Source organism: Ochotona princeps, chromosome 1 (genome assembly GCF_030435755.1).
Source record: "Ochotona princeps isolate mOchPri1 chromosome 1, mOchPri1.hap1, whole genome shotgun sequence".
NCBI classification, from domain to species: Eukaryota; Metazoa; Chordata; class Mammalia; order Lagomorpha; family Ochotonidae; genus Ochotona; species Ochotona princeps.
Genome location: NC_080832.1, coordinates 76,172,748 through 76,195,355, shown reverse-complemented (window position 1 = coordinate 76,195,355; position 22,608 = coordinate 76,172,748). Strand labels below are relative to the sequence as shown.

Genomic DNA, 22,608 nt, shown 5'->3' with positions numbered 1-22,608 from the left:
CCAGCATCTCCCATCTGAGAGCTTGTTTCAGTGCTGGTTACGCTCTTTCTGATACAGCCTTCTGCTAAGGTGCCTGGAAAGGCAGCAGAAGATGACCCAAAGGGTGGAGGTCTTGGCTCCTGTTTTAGAACTAGCTCAGTCCTAGCTGCTGCAGCCATTTCAAAGGTGAATTAGCTCTCTCCATTTCTCCCTCTCTGCTCATATGTCTTTCTAAAAGGTTTATTTGTTTATTGGAAAGAGAAGAATCTGGTTTACAATGTGACAGACATTGTTAGGCACTTTACACATGCTGTTAAGACAAAGTATTATCAACAATACAAGGTGATTATTATCCCCATCATTTTATAAAGAAACTGAAGCTCATGTGCAACTTGTCACAGCCAGTAATAGGAGACCTAGCAGGAATATACTGTATAAATCTCAAAGAACTTCCCAGCATATTACATTTCTTGCCATTTCACATCTCTGTTACACACTGACAACATAATGTGCTGAAACTCATTAATATTCTAGTTAAAACAGCCCAACAGATTGCTGGAAAATTCAGACAGAATGTATCTGTGTACCTCACCCTTCAAAAGAAGAGGGTAGACAGGAGAGGGAAACAGTGGGAGAAGACAGGAAGCGGTAGGGGACAAAAAGAGAGCAAAGCAAACAGGAGCAAATATTGAAAAGGAAGACTATGGCATAGGCATAATAAAAGTCATACCTACTACTCAAATTACTGAAGCCAAACTTCTTGGCAACATTTTGCAACATTCTTATAGGATCATCTTCTCCAAAACCTTTTCCTTTCTTAGAAGATTTTGGTTTGCTCTTCTGCCTTTCACTAACTGTATGAGTTTGATTATTTTCAAACATCTCTAATGTTGACTTCTGATTATCATCAGAATGACCATTCATTTTATTCACACGAGAATGCAAAATAGCCTGATACTCTTCTGGTTTTTTGTTCAAGTGCATTCTTGGTTTGAACCCATGAGTTAAAAAGTCACAAGTATCTGTATATGTGAACTGTAAAAGATATTCAAACAAGTCAGGATGAACCTTTTCGACCACAAAAAGAGGGCATCCTGCAGAATCTTCATCTTTTCGGTAAATATCTGTAAATTCCAATGTTGCGCCATCCGAGAGAAACAATTTTTGAAAAAAATCAGAACGGACTGCCAAAATATATTTATGTGCAGGAAAGATTCTACTGCCAACTTGAAATGTCACATCATGAATATTGTCCATTTCATCTGTTTCCCTCAACAGTTTGCCAAATTCCTCAAAAAAGGATGATGAGGACACAGCTGGAATTTCATAAAGGCTAGAAATGAAATAAAAATTCATTTTTATTTCAGAATAGAAACAATTTTCCCCAATCAATTCTCCTTTCCAAGTGTAGTATTCATGACAATTAGAAAATTTAACTTCCAGTTCCTAAAATATGAGAACAGTGCAGCCATATATATATATACTTTCTATAGTATTTTTATGTATGTTTCTCAAACAAAAATTATAAGAATTAAGCATTCCTTTAGAAAAAAACATTAATTTCTACAAGGAAATGCTAGAATAAAAATTTAAATGGGTGTTTCACAAAATTAAGTCATTAAACATGTAACTGAGAACATTAAAGTATGACCTAACAGTGTACTTCTCAGTCTTTTTCTTTTTTAATTCTTTATTTTACAAGTAAAGAAAACCAAATGTACAGAAACTGCAAATATGCTAGACAGAAGAGAGGAGCAGGCCTGCTCCTTCAGTATTACTGAGGAAATGTAAGAGGTAGAGGGGGTCACCACTATTTGCATTGGACTGTGAGGCTTCCCAGTGTTACATAGAGAAGCCAGCATGGGCAATCACCCTGCTCTAGGACTTCTTTCCTCTTACTTAACCTGTCTTCTGATGTGACAGGGACATCTGAACTGAGATACTGTCTTATAGATGGCCACATACCAACTTTTCTTTTGTCAATGCTAATCATATTCAAGTTTAAAAAACTCTAAAAACTGCCCAGAAAATAGTTATAATGCATTTCTTAAAGTCTGAGAATCCAAACTACATCATGAAGCACTAAAGACAAATTTTCTATGCGCACATATATGTACTTTCAATATTTTCAGCAAATATTATTGTTACAAACTACAGGGAATACAAGTCATATCTAGTGCAACACATTTTACCCTAAGAGTTATCCTACTAACATATTTACTTATCTAAGTCTCTACAACACTTACTAAAAGCCCTTAAATTAAATTTCCACAAGAAGCTACAGAAAACAAAACAAAACAAAACACTAAGTGATCATTCCACATAAAAGTGAAAGCTAACACAAACAATGTACCTTGTTTTAGGATCTGACTGCAGTATTGCAAAGTTACATCCACTTGGATCTGTGCTGACACTAACAGCTCTATGGGCAAAAGTGATTTTCTCAAGCCGAATTCTTTCATATACAGTATTTGTATCAGAAGTACAAGACAAATCTGAGGAGGAATTATGAATGCTTGATAAAATCTCTGTTAAAAAGAAAAAAAATTGCATTAATTAAATCCTTACTGAAACAGTTGAGTGGATTTGAAAGTAACTCGAACAGGAAAACGATTGGGAGAATATGGACATTTTTTATACATATGAGGTCCTTTTGAAGAACTGTATCTTCTCTCTCTTCATCACAGCATCTTACACTCTATATACTGGTTCTTCTAAGGGGAACTTTTGGTCAACGAGTTCTCAATTATGGATAATTCTGTCTTTCAACAACCATATCTTCCATACTGCAACCGAACTTAAACTTGTTAGTTCTTCAATCTGCATTAAAAACATATATCATAATCTATTTATTTGCTTCCTCCCTTTCTTGCATTTATTCAGTAAATATCTGTGTGAACACACTGTGCTAAATAACAAATGTATATGAGCCATGTGTGACATAGAGACCATCAACCCATCCCTAGTGACACAGTAGTGAACAATAGTTATGCCCTTAAACTCAGAGTACAGTCTAGCAAGGATAACAAATATTAGAGAAACAATGCTATCCTTCCATGTCAAATACAGACCATGAAAATAAAGCATGTGCTAGTTTCACACAGACATGAAATTTATTTGTAAAGAAATGATTCCTGTTGATGCTGTGAATGGTTTTTAAAGTAAGGGAAGAATGGATACAAAAGGCCACTTGGGATGTTACTTTATGTCTAAAAAAGAATAGAAATAATGAGTTTTTCAGTCTATGTAACTATTTGATTTTTTTCTCTAACACTTCAACTGAGCTACTGTTTTCTTCCATGCAATACTGTAAATTTAGTTGTGTATAGAGAAGCTGGTAAGAGTGCCCTCCTACATAAATAAGCAACTGCAGTGTTCTGCATGCAAAAATTAAAAAATTTAAATTGTCCTGATTATATTTTGTAAATGGAGAAACAATCATATCTTTCTAATCAGTAACGGCGGAAGACTAGTGCTTTGTGCATTTTGATATATTTGAGTTAAGTTTTTTCAAAATATTATATTTTGGACACAGTTGGGTCTCTCTGAGTATCCTAGTTCCTGTATATCCGAATGCTAAATCTGTGTTAAGGTTTTGTGTTGCAAGAACAAATGGAATAAACTTGAATTGTGCTACACACACAAAAAAAAAAAGAATAGAAATGATCTGGATTAAGACTGTCAAAATCAATCTGGAGGAAAGTGGAAATTTTTCTGAAACATCTGAGACAGAAGTAACAAACCTGGTACTTAATTGGCTGGTTGGGGAAAGAATGTGGGTACTGAGCATAACTACCTGCCAAGAAAACACTGGGAAGCAGATGCGAGAGCATGAGGTCATGAATGCAGTTTGAGATTAGAATACATGCTAAGACACAGTTCTGAAAACTTTCAATATTTACAAGGCAAACTCAGGTGCTGGTGACTTAAATTCACCCTATAACTGTCTTAGCAGGCATTAGTTATCTGCTCTCCATGCAGAGGAATTCCAGCTTCTAAATATTTTGCATGCAATATTAATACTTACCTCTGTGAACTACAATAACATACATGTCTATTGCCCTTAAATGTTTATAAGTAACTGAAGACAAAAGGCCAACGCAGATATTTCTATCATTAAAATCTCATCCTGTATCAAGTATATTGTAAAGCTATTCTAAACGTTTACACATTTAAACAATCTAAAAGGGGACAGAATTGTAACTTACCAGTAAATTAGCAAAAACTCATTCCCTTGTTGTTTTACGATTTTCATGAAAATAAAATTTTTTGGGTAACCAGACACACTTATTTAACATTTACTAATTTACTCATTTAACAGATAACTTAATAATGGACTAACATATATCAGGGCATATGTCAAATGTTAAATAAAGATACAGAATAGGCAGCTTTTTACATCACTGCACTTACAGCCCAATGGGACACTGGCATTAAACTAATCACAATGACAGAAGGAATAAGGGTAAAAATGTAATACTTGATTAGCTTTAATGATACTTGTCAAATTAAAGGTTAACTGAAAGGCTGTCTACATACATATATGAACTGACCTTTCTTTTCAGAACTCTTTCTTTTTTCTTCAAACCATTTCCCTTTAAATCCTTCCCCATCTTGCGTGACAAGGAGAATTTCATTCCTATTTAAAGCAATGTCAGAAATGAAGACTTGGCGTGGATAAGCCCAACGACATTGCTTGAGAGAACTGCTTACTGATCTCCAGCAAAACACCTAAAACAAAATTAAATCACACTAGGAAATAAAACATAACCACCAAAATCTAAAATCTAGACACAATATTGCCTAAATAAAACTTCTAGTAAGCGTCAATGTTCATTCTTCCAGAGAGGACATTTAAAAACTGGCTTTAAAAAACTATCTTGGGACCAGCTCTGTGGAATATCAAGTAAAGAAATCACTTGCAGTGCCAGCATCCCTTATGGACACCAGTTCATATCCTGGCTGCTCCACTGTCAACCAAGCTCCGCAGTAATGTGCCCGGGAAGGCACTGGAAAATGGCACCCAGTACTTGGGTCCCTGCACTCAGAAACTCCAAAGAATCCCTGGAGTTCTGGCTTCAGTTTGGCCCAGCTCCAGCCACTGCAGCCATTAGGTGAGTGAACGAATGGATGGAATTTCACTGTCTATGTCTCTAATTTTGATTTTCAAGTATAAATCTTATTTTAAAAATTTCATTTTTCTTAAAGTGGATCTTAAAATTATAATTCATTTTTAAAAGTAGTTTGTGAATTACAAATGTCTTTACAGAAAATAATTATAAAGGAAGTATGTTAGCTAATTCAGCTAAATCAGTCTATACTATGCTCATTACATCTAAATATCACAGTGTACTCCACACCTATGTTTAATTATTACTTTTAAAATCCATGTATTTTTTTTTTACTCTTTTATTCATTTTAAAATCCATGTATTTTTATTTGAAAGAGATTTACAGAGAAAAGATTTTAAAAAAAAGCCAGGGGCTAGGAATCAAAAGCTTCTGTGGGTCTCCACGGGTGCAGGGTCCCAAGAAATTGACCATCCTTGGCTGCTTTCTCAGGCCATAAGCAGGAAACTGAATCACAAGTAGATCAGCATGGACATGTACAGGTGCCCATATGCCATGGAGTTACTGTCAGGTAGAAGATCTGGTTGTTGAGCCACCATACCAGCCCTAACGTAGTCATGCTTTTTAATTAAAATTTTATTTCAAAGTAATTACTGAAAAGTGGAGATAAATATAAAAAAAAAAAAAGACAGGAGAAGGCTGCCATTGTTTTATCATTTTTTTACTTTTTTTTAATGTCTGGCTTAACAGAAGACATCTGAAATCCATTTGGTTCCACATTCAGTTCATTGTGCATTCATCCAGTACACAGCCTCCAGAAAGCTCAAATGTACACCCATGAGAATATGAAATCGAAAAAGTGAATTAAAAACTTAGTACTTTTATTTAAAAAGAAAAAGTACAGATTAACTAAGAAATACTGTGCAACATCTCTGAAATACACACTCCATGCTAATTAATGTTGGATGTCAAAAACAAAGTTTGGGAACAAATATCTTCAACATAGCAATATATTTGCATTTTATCAGGTCTCCTACATTGTCAACTGAGACTACAGTACTACACTTCTACATGAATATGATATTTACCCTTCCAGCTCCATCCATTGCAAGAATGCAAATTTTTTGACCCCCATTCTCTTTCAAATGTTCAGGATCGACCTTATATTCCATACGACCCCCAGACACAAGAATCTTTTTCAAGTTCAGCTGCCTGGGTAGAAAAAAAAATTCTAGAGTTACATTTTGTCTAAAACACATATGTTAAAATTTTTAAAAATTAGTATTTAAACAATAACTTATAGGCACTCATGTGAAAATGTGAAGTAAAACCATTGAGTCATTAGTATCCCTAGACTTTCTTTTCCACAAATATTGCCTTCAAAGGTGGCCATTTCTAAGGAAAGTCCTTCCCACTCCAATATCTCTGTTCACAAGGAACATTAAATATCTAGACCCCACTTGTTACTACACACATTCACTATGGAACTTAAGCAACTTGTAAGGATATAACCTCCTAAATGTATCTGCACTTTAACAGAAAAGAGAATATCAAACCTCAAGTGAAATAAAAATCCTAAATTTGAAATATGGTCAATCATAAATATGTCATTTACCATGAATTATCTCAATTGCTTAATTAGCCACACATTTTAATTACACCTATTATCTGATGTGCACAGCACTGTAAAACCTGCCTGCTGCTACTCTAATCATGGTCCTCATTTTCAGACAGTTTGAAAGCATTATAGAAATTCAGAACTATTATGTCATAACTTACTCTATAGTAATTTTCATGTGAAAGTTTGGATATAATTTATGCTTATGGAATGTACTGTAAATGTTGACTAAAAATACAACCTAATATGCCAAAACCACCTCATGCTATGAAAAAAATTAATCAATTCTAAGAAAACATATTTTTGGGGGCAGGTGCTTTACACCTGTAGTGCCAGCATCTCATATAGACGACAGCTGGAGTCCGGGCTGCTCCGTTTCCAATCCAGCTCCTTGCTTATCGCTTAGGGAGAGCAGAGGAGAATGGCTCAAATCCTTGGGACCATACCCCCACATGGGAGATCTGGAAGAGGTTCCTGGTTTCTGGCTTTAAATCAAACCAACTTTGGTCATTGTGACCAGTTTCAGAGTGACCCATTAAATGAAAGGATATCTTTCTCTCTTTAACTCTGCCTTTCCAACAAAAATAAATCTTTAAAAAAAAAAATCATGATTTCACAGTTTAACACTGAAATATCATCTATAATTGATGTCAAAATAAACATTCTAATTGATTGGAACAGATGTAGTTAGTGACAAACTGACATTTGGCATGTTTAGCTCATGAGCTAACTTCATAAATGGAATCTGTTTAAGAAGTTATCATCTCTTTCACATTAGCAAAAAAGCATTTTGTCGCATTTAATTTTAAATTCCTAATTGCTTTCAATTATGCTCTAAATTCTTGTTCATGACTATTTCCACCAAAAAAGATCCATATCTTACAGAGATCAGTTGTATTTGTGTAAATTTCCATTCCTGTATTTTTTGGTATAATTAAATATTGAAATATTATATAAAGTAATGAAATAGTAGCCTAAAAGCAAAAAAAAAAATTCTACAAAAGTAGCAAAACCTGCTATCAGGCCCAGCGCAGTAGCCTAGTGGCTAAAGTCCTTGCCTTGCATGCCCTGGGATCCTATATGGGCACCAGTTCTAATCCCAGCGACACTGCTTTCCATTCAGCTCCCTGCTTGTGGCCTGGGAAAGCAGTTAAGGACGGCTCGAGGCCATGGGACCCTGCAATCGTGTGGAAGACCCAGAAGAGGCTCCGGGCTCCTGGTTTCAGATTGCTCAGCTCTGGCCATTGAGGCCACTGGCAGAGTGAAGCAGCGGACAGAAGATCTTCCTGTCTGTCGTCCTCTCTGTATATCTGACTTTCCAATACAAAAGAAAAAAAACTGCTATCATATTAGATATGAATTACTCATTACTTAACTATAAGACTGAAAATATATTAAAAACAAAAGCAAAGACTACACCTTCATTTACTTCACAACTGTTTTAAACACTTGGCTCCACACATTCTTCAAAATGAAATTATAAGTGATACATTATGAGTAAAGTTTTTACTCAGAAAACAAAAAATTCCAACTGATAAATTTATTCATAATGAAAATTTTATGACTTTCTGATCTTAGTTTACTGCATGTTATTCAAACATGCTTTCAGAAAACAATGGAGAATACAGAGATTAAAAAATTGTAGATAGGTATAAACACTGAACCTATATGTATATAGAGTTCACATATATAATTATTTTTAAAGCAAACTGTAAGTGTATAATTTTAAAAAGGCTATACATGAGTCAATGATAATACTGCCACAAACAAAAATTATAAGCAATCTAGTTTTGTGTATCTCAGGCATAAACAAGGAAGAGAAACTACAATTTAAATGTAAGTCAGAAAAACTGTTTTACAATTTATCAAGAGAAATCTTGTATCTTCTGGATCCTTGCCAAAAGCTCAAGATCAAAAGAAAACACTTTGACTCCCTCCCTTCCCTAAACACATAAAACTTCTTCCACTGGAAATTTACAAAGCACAGCATAAAACTAATACTCAGGATATGTGTTAAAAGAGGAGATTTATTAAAGTTATGTTTCTTACACAGCAAGGTACATACTTAGAAGCCATCTTCTTGCACTGGTACTCTGAAAGCAAATAAATATCTCCCCTTGTGGTAACACAGACGGTCGCCCCATCACTTGCAGCAACCAAAGACAGAGCAATGTCCTTATGATGCAGAGCGGAAACTTGACGAGGAGCAGTCACACATTTTTCTCCATTGGGATCTAGCAAATAGCCTAAAAAAAATCATCACACAAAGAAACAAATCATAGAATACCCATCTCAAAAGCCAAATTATGCTTGACAAAGCAAAAAGTGACTCCTACCTAGCTGTCCACCGTTGAGTCCCATAGTGTAAACAGCTTCTCGTGTCCACAGCACTGTGTGAAACCTGCCTGCTGCTACTCCAATCACTGTCCGTCCTTTCAGGTACTTTGCCTGTATCTTTTCAAAAAGACAAGACTGCAACTTACTACATACCCTAGTACAAGAGTTCAAAATCCAGTAAACCAGGGTGGTAAATATTTGTATGGTATATTTGCTGCTAGTTTTCCTCCAGAACAAAGGCCAATCACTGCTAACAGAGCTCAGCACTAATTAAGATGCAGACTACTCACGACAAAATATCTTTATGCACTTTCAATCAGCAGTTGTAACATAAAAAAACTGACACAGTACAAAAACCAAATCATTATCTTTCAGTTACTTATGTTTTCCTACACAGTAATATGTAAAACAGGCATTCTCATTCTTTACTAGAAAACACAGTACTTTCAAATCTGACACATCCAGGCTCTTATAACAGAGGCACTTTTGAGATTTGGGCCTAAGAGGTTTTTGTTATGAAGGATTGTCTTATGCACCATTTGGTGTTTAGCAGCACCCCTTAGCTCTACTTTATGTCAGTTCTGACAATGAAAAATAACTCTAGGCATTGTCAAATGGCTTCTGTGAGTCACAACTGATCCTCATTCTGAATAGTAAACATGTCTTTATCCATTTAGAGCTCCAAAAATATTCTAAGTCTATAAAATGATTAAATAATCACAAATCGCGTTTCTTTTGAAAAATTTGAGGTTGAAGACTTCTAATTGTTTCAGGATGATTTCTATTGATTCATTAGTTACCCCAAACATAACAGTACTAGACTTAAGCACTTCATTAAAAAAAATATATATACCCAGAAATAATTTTAATTTCAGAGGATTAAATCAGCAAATATGGGTGACGATTCTAATAACACATTAAACTAGAGCACCGATCTCAGCTCTGTGTACCGTAAGTTCCTGAGTGGCTGTACACAGGGCACTCTCTTGTGATAGTTGTGCACGTGGGAGGGAGAAAGAACAAAGAATAGTGACTTCTAGATCCACGTTTTCTCTCAACTACCAAGTATGACACCCACAGATCGGCAGATTTAATAAATCTGATTAAAGTTGAGTTTCTGAATAACTAACTTATACTGGCCCATTTTGTATTGATAAATTTCATTTTTCTTAAGAAGGACGTAAAAACTGTTAAGTTTCAAATCTCCTAAATCTAAATTTATGAATCCTTCAACACTGAATCTGGGGTGGTTTGACAGCTAATCTACTACATATCTCACTTCTTAAGTGGTTTCCTTGTTATTCTAAACAAATGCTAATTTGTACTTTGCTCAGTTTCACCTGTGAAAATTTAAATATAGATACATATGTGTATTTATATATTTAAACATACATGATGATCCCCACTGAACATGAAGTTAAATCAGTAAAATAAGTTGTTCTGCCAACACCTTAGTATCTTTATTCATATAAGTTTTACAACACATTACTGCTTAAATAAAGAAGCTTACCTGTCTGGGTACATTACAACTGGCAGGTGGAGGAATAATTCCCAACTGATGAAAAACATTTAGACCAAATGTATAAACACACCCATCTTCAGTTAATACAACAGTATGATCCTTAGCAGCTGCTACTTGTGAACAACTGTGGCCAGTCAATCCTTCCACAAGTCTGGGAACCTTTAAAATGAAATTAATTTCAATATAATATATTAACTATTTGCATTAAAGTGCAATTAAAGTATTATTATATTATGTCCAACATGACACGACTAAATCCATATTTATCACAGATAACCTTTATATTCCAACAAAGAGCAGGTAAGTTTAAAAGGATATTCCATTGGCTTATAAAGGAAGTGGTAAACCAGAAAAGACATAAATAAAATAATCAATTGAATAAACAATCATTAATAATTAACCAATAAGAGAATTCAGCTCAATAAATATTTTTAAACCTTTATCACATTCCAAGCATATATTTGTTTAGAACGAGTAAAGAGAACTCAAAATATTCACTGGTATTAAAAAAATAATGACAAAATAAGGGAATCCAGGCTTCCCTTCTTCCGGAGTCACCTGTCCTAAGCTTAAATCTTACTCTTTACATATATAAGGTTTCTCTCATGTGAGACCTCTGATGTGTTACAAGATGTGACTTGCCACTCACAAGTTATTTAATCTCAAAATTCCCTAACCTCTCTGTATATCATTTTCTTCTGAAAGAAATAAGCAACCAATAAATGATTTTATTTATATTATTAGGTATAAAAGGAAGATACTCTCTTAACACACAAGGTGTGTCATGAAGATTATGATAATGATAGTGCATAAAAACAAAAATTACCTAAAACATGTCAATCTTAAAAAAAAAAAGCTATTGCCACTTTCCTTTTCTTTCCTTTTGAAAGCCAACCTTGAAGAGTTCATAAATACACCAATAATCACCTCAAAAAGAAATATTTAAAAATACCCCAGTGAGCCAATTTTCTGGAATGTCATAAACTAATCAGTAACTTAATCAATTTCTTGATCATGCAATGAATCCATTGGCTCAATTTCTGGATCCCAGATACTTTCATAAAAGTTCAAAATAAAAAACCTGGACTGCCTTAGGAAAAAGGTTGTAGAATTAGTTTTTTTATTTCAACTCTGGAAATATTACAAAGCTTATTTATACACGCTTTGACTCAACATTTGCTGAAAACAAAGTATTATTTCTCTTCCATAACACTGTACCATATTGTTCTTAATTTGGACACTGTATTAGAAAAGTAATTTCTCATTAACTGATGCTATTTTCTCTTCACAGTTGATTAAAAAAAAACTTAGTTAGCTAAAACTTCTAGTTGATCAGTTTTATTACTGTTAGCTGATCCATACAGTAACATTCTAATTACCAAGCATGTCTGTTCATCTCCATGGCCTAAACGTCCTCCAGGACCGTGACCACAGGTATAAACTTGCCCTTTCTGGGACAAAAAAACTGAATGAAACTTGCAAAGTACCACCTAAGGGGAAATAAGAAAATAATGTTAAACTTCTCAAATTAAGCACATATTATTTTACTTATTAAAGATTTTTTTCTTAATTGAAAAGGCAGAGTAGGAGATGGGGGAAGAGACAGAAAGAGATCTTTTATTCCACCGGTACTACGGCTACAACAGTCAAAGATGGGGCAATCCAAAGCCAGGCACTGGGCACTTGCATGCAGGAGCCCAAGGATTCAGATCTCTGCTTTCCCACACACTAGCAGGGAAGTGGCTCACATGTGGAGTGGCCAGGACTCGAACCACTGCCCCATACGGAATGCTGGTGCTCCAGGAGGCAATTTTACCCATTACACCACAACATTGGTCATAATATCTTTTGTATTACAAAAAAAATTCAAATATTCTAATTGTTTCAACCACATAATAGGTACACGGGGCTTAATTATACTATTATTTCTACTTTGTACCAAATGTTTAAAATTTTTTAAGAAACATAAAAATATGTATGCTTTATTTTAAAATTATGTACACTACTCTAACATGAAAAAAGAAAAAAATATATAATGAAACTTGTCACCTACAGAAGAAATTTAAAAAGGAAAAACGTAATGGTTATGTTACAAGATGTAGTGCCTAGTTGTGTTCCAAACTAATAAAATACAAATAGTAAGAATTGAGCAGAATGTGATAAGAAAAATAAAAATTACCAAATAATGATAAAAATTGTGGTAATGCCTTAAATTATTTATACACAGGGATGAAGAGGCAGAAAGTCTGTTTTCCATCTCTAGTTTTATCTAATACATATTTAATGCTATTATGTAACATCAAAAAGGTTTAGGGCCCAGCACAGTAGTCTAGTGGCTAAAGTCCTCGCCTTGCACGAGCCGGGACCCATATGGACACCAATTCTATCCCGGCTTCTCCACTTCCCATCCAGCTCCCTGCCTGTGGCCTGGGAAAGCAGTAGAGGACAGCCCAAAACCTTGGGATCCTGCACCAGCCTGTGAGGCCTGGAAGAAGCTCCTGGCTCCTGGCTTCGGATCGGTTTAGCTCCAGCTATTGTGGCCACTTAGGGAGTGAATCAGCAGATGGAAGATCTGCTCTCTCTGTATACCTCACTCCTCCTCTCTGTATATCTCACTCTCCAATATAAAAAATTTGTTTATATTTATTTTTTCTTTCCTATTTCCATTCTTTTCTGTCTCATTTGCATGAACCTTCTTATGCCAACACACACAACACACACATAATCCACTATTCACCCTCTAGAAGACAAGAATACTGCAATAGTCAACAAAAAAGTTCTATATTGTTTTAAAACATTACTTGCATTTGTATTTCTTACCTGTAAATATTTGTAAATTAGGAAATAAACATGACTGGGAAATAAAGAAATCCTGAAATCATTTTTCAGAAAGTGAAAATCCTTTGGAATATGAAAAACTATAAAATGAACTATAAGCTCTATTTACATGCATCCTTAGAGAACTCAGAGAATTCTATCAACACAATCAATATGCCACTCAAAAAATAAACAAAAGTATTGGAAAGGTCTTTATTTCATTTAGCTGTAAAAAAAAATAACATAAAAAGACATGTAAAATTAAAATCCAAATTTGCACCTTAAAGCTAGAAATTACAAAGGAAAAATCATTTTATGAATCAGAAACAAACATTTTATTCATTATTAGGATACCACTCTACAACTTTTAATTTCTATCATTATCTGAAAGCATAAGTCATCAACTTAAGCTTTAAATGAAGCAACTCAATATTTCTTTCTTAATTATCTGGAAAAAGTAAAGATAATATTAACACCCTCTACCCTGTAATAGTCATTGATTTGCTCCTACATCAGAAACAACCCCTTTTCAACAACTAATAGAGCTTTTTACACCATTAGTTTCAACTTTCTCTTCCCTGACTGACACTTATACTTCTTTCCTCCTTCTCAAATCCATACATGATCCATTCCCTGAATCTTCAATTCGTAACAATGAAATTCCCTTGATTCTTAAACATTCACAGAATAATCCTATACCTTTGCTTTAGCTAAAATGTGACTTCCTTTTTGAATAGACTATTCTACCTATAATTGTGCTGAAATATGTTCCATTCTTCTGTAGTATATATATCTAATTAGAAGGTACATCAGCCTCGTTTCCTAATACCACCATAATTTTTTAACTCTTGTATAAAAATTTTTTCTCTTTAAAGCATTCATGAAATTGGACTGTATAAAGCACTAACTCTGGGGAAAGAAAAACAGGCATCTTTCTTATGCTCCAACTGGGATTAATCATTCCTAGCTGCTAAGGAGTGAGTCACCGTTTTAAGGATTCTGAGGATCCACTCAAACTCATTGTATATTTAAGCTCTGAACTCCATAGAGACAGAACTTGTTAGCCAAAAATACTTACTATCCCTCACATTCACCAAAGACTCAGACACCAAAGACTCAGACTTACAGTTTCTGCCCATCTCAAGTTCTTTCATTATTAGTCCTTTCCAAGTTCATGTGAATAATTACCAGAATTAAATCATAACTTTTAAGGATAAAACAACACTAAACTCTATAGTATTCTGTGAAGCCCTAAAAATGATAACCATAGTACTTTTTAGAATGAAATGAATATATTAATAATCACACCAGGAAGACAATCATAAATTGGCACTACTGTAGGTTTATGAATTCTAACTAGCTCTAAAAACTGAAAGTTCAATCTTAAAACAAGGGTTAAACGTTTGTCAGTATGTAATCCATTAAGGTTAGGTCAAAGTTGAGAAGAACCAGTACTGTAGTAACTGAAAAGCTAGAAATACATATTCTGTACAAAGGCAGCTTTTTTAACTTCAAAGTCAGAAAAAAAAGTAAAGGTGAAAAGCAAATCCTTAAGTTGTATCACTTAAAGTTTTACAACAGGTTACACTAAAGAACTCAGGATTGCTTGCAAAAAATGTTAACACTGGACTTGAGCAAATTCACTTGAAAAGTAGAAGAATTTCATTTTTAACAACGGAAACAAATACAACTTTGGCACCAGCATGGATGACTACTGTCTTTGCACTGGCATGGGATCCTGGGAGCCTGGGATGGTGCCAACCGGGCCTGTGTGAACCTAGGGCTCATCCAGACAGGGAGAGAGACCCTGGGGATTTCCCCAGGTGCTTGGTCCTAGGCAGCATGGGAAGAGAGGAGGGGAGAGCCCAAGGTTAGCAAGCTGGTCTAATGGGCTGGTTATTGGGCTTGGGGAACTGAAGTGGACGGAGGGGGAAGGTTCCAGGCCAGCACATGTGCCAGGAGCTTCAGACCCTAATGGGCAGACAGAGCTCCGGGCCAGCACACCACCTCACCAAAAAGCTGGATTTCAGAAGGCTGGGCTGGGCAACCCATGCACTCCCACTAGTGAGGGAAGGAGGTACAGTGACGTGTGGGAGGGAGGACCGCTGAGGCAGTAAGTTGCAGGTGAGGAATCACTTCTGGGGGACTTCAACTGACAATGACACTATACGTGCAGGTAAGTGAAGGGGCCGAGACGAGCGGTTTGGAGGAGAGAAGCTGGAGGACTTTTCTGGGTCAGATCAATGCACCAGCCCACATGGGAACCTGAGCTGGGCGAGTTAGTATCCACCACCTATACACACACTTAGCCAGGGCTGAGGGCCTACTTGGTAGGGATGGATCACAGTAAAAACCAGAGAGTGTCAGATCAGGGGACAGGTAATATTAGGGTGGGCAAAGACACTAACCAGCATATGAGAGAACATGGTCTAGGGAGGCAGATTCTGTTGCAAATAATGTGGGATAGGTTGTGATTCCCACTGGTGAGTGAGAGAGCTGCAATGGGGCAGCGATCTAGGATGGACATGACTATCCCTCAGCATGGGTGTGGACTGTGTCTGGATTGTGCCAGATTGGGCTAGACTCCAGCATCCACTGATCTGAGAGCCAAGGTGGGTATAGGATGGGCTGAGAGAGATATTCGCACCCACTGAACCACACGGGAGCTATGTCTGGGCGTGGACCAGTTGTGGCTGGGCTGTAGCAACAAACAGTAAAAACTGGAATGGGTGTGGGTCAGTTGGGCAACATCAGTTTCTGTCAAGACAAAAGGTGGACTAGGTCAGTCTGGGCTGAGGACTCCCTGGAGTGTGCGAGATCTGCCAATGGGAGGAGACCCAATAAAGGAGTTTGGGAAACTCCTTCAACAGGATGCAGTCCTTGCAGGTGCGCACAAGAACCAAGGCAGTTTGCAGCCTAGATCATGCCAGGTTACAAAACCCGCCTACATATGTGTGGGTCAGGTCTGGGGACGGACAAAGCTGGGCTAGTATATAACATTCACTGACAGATTGGAGAACCAGGACAGGGTGCAGGAGGGCCAGGTTGGGCTGCAACACTAGCCAGTTCACATTAGAGCTGGAACAGGGATCTAGCTGGATTGGGCCAGGCAGTAACACCCACCAGCAGGAGCTGGAACTGGGGACAAGCTGGACTTGGGACGTCAATGTGATAGTGGACGCTGAGGTGAGCCATGCCAGCCTGAGGTCAGTGGATGCCAGGATAGTGAGCCCTGGGGGCGGGTGACCCAGCGCAAGTTGGTCACCTGACTAGGGTCCTTGGACCCACCTGTGAGGTGAATGCCAGGTTTGTGAGCCTTGGGCATGGGGGCTACAGTGGAGCTCGGGTTGGATGGTCCGAGTCCTGGGGCCTGCCTGTCAGGTGAGTGCCAGGTTCATGAACCCAGGGGGCGGGGGATCCAGCAGGGTTCAGGTTACCTGGCCCAGGTCCTGAGGCCCACCTAGGAGTGAAAAAGGCAGAGCAGTGGATGAGGACCCTGATGCACATGGAGAACGAGGCAGTTCTTGGATACCACAGCAGAGGTAGGAGAACTGAACAAATCTGACAACTACCGCAGCCAAACAATGACAGCAAAAATCTGGGTGAATGGATACTTGAGGTTGACTATGTCAGCCAATGGAGGGCTGCTTCACTCTTAGAAAGGCGAAATCGACAGCATTTCAGAACTATCCTAACCACTTGGGCAGAACCCTTGGGACATGCACCACAACAGGACCCTTGGTTGATATCGGGTGGTGGTTCCCCAGCCCTGGGTCATCTGGGAGACTGGATGTGGATTTCTCCTTTACCCTTCCCCAAGAGACAAGAAGAAACAGAAAATCTGGAAATAACAATTTCACCCACTTATCCCTAATGCTCAATCCTTCCCACCCTGCTATACCATGTAATCATCATCAAAAAATAAAGCATTAAAAATAAATAATAATTTTTAAAAAAATAAAATAGAAACAAAAAGCTAGAAAATTAAAATGTTTTTTTCAAAATTAAATTAGTAATTGTATAGAATCTTCTAATTTCTAACAATGCATAAACAACTCATTTTTGGTGTGTTTACTCAAACTACAATTAAAGACGATAAAATCTAAAATAAAATTATTAAAGTTCTACTGATAAATGTGTTCATTAAAATATTATTGTACCTCCAACAGATTTAACATAATCCAAATGAAAAATGGAACTACTAAACATAAAAGTTCTTTTCAATCTTAATGCAGAGTGTACTTTAAAATACCTGCTTGATGTAAACACCACTCCTGGAGAAGAGATCCACCAGCTCTGGATGATGCTTGCTATTCTGGCTTCCGTGACCCAGAGTAAAATTAGTATTGTCACCCCAAGTATAGACATCTGTGGGATCTACAATGAAAACCAGTTTTACAGCCAGATAGATCTTAAAACAAATGTCAGTTAAGTTCAACTAGAGACATACACTACTGATGGGTTCACCTAAAATGTGTTTCTTTACAGGAACTAACATAATGATTAAATGCAGAAAGCTACCACTATTAAAAAAAAAAGTTAATGGATTAATACATAATTCTAGGAAGAGAAATCAGAAAATCTAAATCAAAGTAAAAGTCTGTCTTAGCATAAGTAGATGGTTTTTTGTTTTAAAAAGAATAATTTATCTATATATCTAGATATATACATATTTCAAAAGCAGGGTAAAACAGAGAGAGAGAGAAAGAGAGAAATTGTCCAGGCACTAGTTTACTCTCCACATGCCTGAAATAATAGGACTGGGAATTGTACCCTGGTCTCGCACATGGGTGGCAGAAGCCCAAGTTCTTGCTTCCTTCCCAGGCACATTAGCAATAAGCTGGACTGGAAGCTCAGTAGTCACAACTAGAATCGGCACTGTGTTATGGAATGTCAACCTTGTAAGAAGCTTAACTCGGTGCACCACAACACCAGCCCTTGTTCCTTGTTTTCAAGTTGTCAAACTTAAAATGCTAAATGAGTAAACTGCCATAATAAATTTCTATGAAAACATCAATGAGGTACCACCTAACGCCAGTAAGACTGGCCCACATGAATAAAAGCACCAACAACACTTGTTGGCGAGGTTGCGGGGAAAAGGGATCCCTACTCCACTGCTGGTGGGGCTGCAGGCTGGTACAGCCTCTATGGAAATCAGTATGGAGAATATTCAAACAACTCAAATTCAACATACCGTATGATCCAGCAATAGCACTCCTAGGAATATATCCAGAACAATTGTTTTATGAGAAACCAACATGCACTCCTATGCTCATAGCAGCACAATCAGTAATTGCAAAAACATGGAAACAACCAAAATGCCCATCAACAGAGGATTGGATAAGAAAGCTATGGTTCATCTACTCCATGGAATACTACTCAGCTATTAAAAAAAACAAAATGCAGTTCTTTGTGGCCAAATGGGCCAAACTGGAAACCATAATGCTAAGGGAAATGAGCCAATCACAAAAGGTTAAATACCACATGTTTGCCTTAATTTAAGATGATATGATGTTATGTATAACATGTTATGTTTTGAATGTTATATGTTGTGTATAAACTAAATTGAAGTATAGGTGAGGTGGTCACAGAAGGTGGCTGGGAACTCGCATTTACTTTTAACATATTGGTTACTCATTACTATGTCAATTAATTCCATAATGATGTAAATTTTTGCTGATGGTATGATGGAGCTTTCAATTGACTGGGATAATACTCTGCTAGCTCTGTCTTCAGACCAGAGAGGGTATACCTAAGAAGCCGTTGAACTTGACTGGACAATAAGATGCTGGACTCTATGTTTGGTGTATGCTTGCAATGGGGGAATCTCAACTGAACTTGAGCTGTGGTTATGCAACAAGGTGGAGGAATCCACCATGGTGGGAGGGTTTGGGGAGGGGTGGGAGCACCCAAGTATCTATGTAACTGTGTCACATAATACAATGTAATTAATGAAGTTAAATAATAAAAAAAAAAACAAAAAACAAAAAACAAACAAAAAAAAAACCCTGATGATAGCAATAAACAACTTCAAAAAAAAAAAAAATAGAGTTATTCTAACTGTAAGCTGTGATTGATTCATAAATAATAATATAAAGGCTCTAAGTAAAATTTATATTACTATTTCTATAGAAATATTAATTTTCAACAGGTTGCTCTCCAGACACAAAATCACAACAGTGTTTAGACATTTCATTAAACTGTGATATTACTAAATCACAAATGCTATTATATATTTATCTTAGAAAAACCAGAAGACAGCAATCCAAATTTTCACCATAAACAAACATTAAATGTTTGAGATGATAGACATTCACTCTTAAAACTGCACAATACATACATAAATAAAAACACCATATGCTACTCCCTAAAGACATATAATTCTCACATGGCTACTAAAAAATTTCTAAAAGAATTTTTTTCTAGTTTATTTATTTGAAAGAAGAGGCAAAGAAATCAATCTTCCATCCACTCTAGCCATAAAGGCCTGTGCTGGACCAGGGCAACACCACACCATCCAGGGGACCCACACGGGTGGCAGGGGTCTAGACACTTGGACAAGCTCCCCTGCTTTTCCCAAGACATTAGCAAAGGGCTGGAATACAGGTAGAGCAATCAAGAAAAACCAGTGCATGTACATATGGGCTGCTGGAGCTGTAGGCAGCAGCTTTACATACTATACAACAACACTGGCCTCAATTTCTAAAATCTTAATCAAGAAAATTTAACCATAGTGAAGTTTATGCTATAAATCTACATTTTTTATTGTGGGAGGCTAACAAAATCCTAGAATGGTAAAGTATATCTAAATGCAAACTAAATAGTACCCCCCTTTAAACCTATTCTCATTTTCTGCTATACCCATTTAAGTTTAAAAGGCAAACAAACTGGAGGGAATATGAAATTAGAATATATGAGTAGAACAATCACTTTCATTTATTTTTCCTTCTACTTCAAATGCTGGTATTACTTTCTGGGTGCAAATTACTGTTAAAATAGATCCAACTCTGCCTAACCCTTTCAGCCTGTATTTTTATGCTTAAAGAAATGAGGCTGAAACTGGAAAATGCAAAATGTTTCTGACAAAACCAAAAAGTCAACCAAAACATTCCAAAGTAACTATCCATAGAAAATAAATCTCAGCTATTTTACTAAAAATAAAATGTCATTAAAATTTCTGGAGCTGTACCTTGATATATTCTATCTGTGGAATTTTCTTACCAGTATTCTTGAATACTACATGACTCGGTCTATCCTTCATTATAAGATCCAAAGCTGACAAGCCTTCTTTATCTTGAATATACAGACTAACTCCATGCTAAAAAAGAAAAAGAAAAAAAATTACACGTTTCGTGTTTTATCAATTAACCAAATAAAAAATTTCCTATTCTTATATTGCAAGAATTCAATGATCAAACTTATAAAAACATAGTAAAAATATACATTTCACATTCAAAAGGTTTAAAAATAACATTTTCTCACAATCACACATATTCCCCTCACAAAGAATAAAGAGAACCAAACATCAATTACCTCTAAAAATGTGAAGAAATAAGAACATTTTAAAACAAAACGAACTAGGTTTGACAGAGTTCCATGATAAGGCAGGTTTGTCTTGATGGCAGTACCTTGGATCTATATCTCTATGCATAACATGTGTACAACATTCTTTGTATTTAGAGAGACATTTAAAGGTTGCAAATACGTCAAGGCAATGACAGCACAACAGTTATGATGGGACTTACTTTTTTATAATATGATCACCTATGCTCTATTTCTTTTTGCCTTAAATTCTATTACTTGTATTACTCATATTAAGACAATTATATTCTTATTTCTACGAAGGCACTTCAGAAACAATGTGGACAGAATTTTTAAAAATGCTTATCTTGGTATAAAAAGGTTTGCATAATTTTTTCATTATACCTATATGAACATTTCGAAGAAACTGCGTGCACATTCTAAAATTTCTTATACCAAGATAAATGTGTATTCTAATTGCATTTTTAATGAACTTTCTGAAATAACCTCATATTTGGTAGATATTTTCTAAATTTTGTAACATCCATAGCAGTCTCCTGTAAATCACATACAGGCAAATCACTCACACACACACACACATTTTTAGGAATTTGTGAGTGTGGGTAAGGTACGGTGGAATAGCACATTAATCCTGCGCCTATAGCACAAGGATCCCATATGGGTGATGATTCATGTGGCTGCTCCACTTTCAATCCAGTTCCCTGTGCATAGCCTGGGATATCAGTGCAGGGTGGCTCAAACCCTTGAGTCCCTGGCTCTTCACTGGAGACCCAGAAGAAGCACCTGGTTCATGGTTTCAGATCAGCTCAAGACATTACATCCATTTAGGATAGAAGATCTCCCTTTCTCTGTCTCTCCTTCCACCTGCAAATCTGCCTTTCAAATAAAAATAAAATGTATCTTTAAAAAAATCTGAATGCATGGTGCAATGAATCAATGGCTAAATCCTTGCCTTGCATGTGCCAGGATCCCCTATGGATCCCTGCTTCTCCACTTTCCATCCAGCTCCTTGCTAGTGATCTAGTTGATTTGCTAGTCGAAAATGGCCCAAAGCCTTAGAACCCGCATGGGAGACCTAGAAAAAGCTTCTGGTTTCTGGCTTCGAATCGACTCAGTTCTGGCCGTTGCAGTCACTTGGGAGTGAGCCATTGGACGGAAGATCTTTCCCTCTGTTAATCTAACTTTCCAGTGAAAATAAATAAATCTTTAAAAAAAAATCTGAATGTGTGTGTATGTTTAAAAAGAAAGTTAAGGCAATCTAAGATTTTTTTTTTTATTTCTACAAAAATGAAATACCGTATTTTCTTCCTTGTGAATTAAGGCACTACCTCAGCTCAAACTTTAACAGTATTCTTTTTTTCATCTTTTTAAAAATAAGTTAAGGGGAAATAAGTTAAGTTTTTAAAAATAAGTTAAGGGGAAAGGATAGAGAACATTACTAAATTCCAATTATTATTATTATCATCTTATTATACTTATTTTTTTAAAGATTTATTTTATTTTATTAGAAAGGCAGCTATACAGAGAAGAGAAGAGACAGAGAGAAAGATCTTGCATCCTATGGTTCACTCCCCAAGTGGCCACAACGGCTACAGCTGAGCTGAGCTGATCTGAAGTCAGGAGCCTGGAGCTCCTCCGGGTCTCCCATGTGGGTACAGGGTGCCAAGGCTTTGGGCCGTCCTTGACTGCTTTCCCAGGCCACAAGCAGGGAGCTTGATGGGAAG

General features: G+C 36.4%; 1 protein-coding gene across 1 annotated transcript in view; it reads right to left on the bottom strand.

The window, feature by feature from the left end:
• IBTK (inhibitor of Bruton tyrosine kinase) overlaps positions 1-22,608 on the bottom strand; it is a 71,165-nt gene that overhangs the window by 40,412 nt on the left and 8,145 nt on the right. The window contains exons 3-12 of the mRNA XM_058661145.1: positions 20,564-20,660; positions 17,595-17,719; positions 11,905-12,015; positions 10,514-10,684; positions 9,003-9,120; positions 8,732-8,912; positions 6,137-6,260; positions 4,533-4,710; positions 2,333-2,507; positions 710-1,312 (exon numbers count right to left, since the gene is read on the bottom strand). Of these exons, the coding sequence (XP_058517128.1) occupies positions 710-1,312; positions 2,333-2,507; positions 4,533-4,710; positions 6,137-6,260; positions 8,732-8,912; positions 9,003-9,120; positions 10,514-10,684; positions 11,905-12,015; positions 17,595-17,719; positions 20,564-20,660 (1,883 nt within the window). The remainder of the gene's footprint in view (positions 1-709; positions 1,313-2,332; positions 2,508-4,532; positions 4,711-6,136; positions 6,261-8,731; positions 8,913-9,002; positions 9,121-10,513; positions 10,685-11,904; positions 12,016-17,594; positions 17,720-20,563; positions 20,661-22,608) is intronic.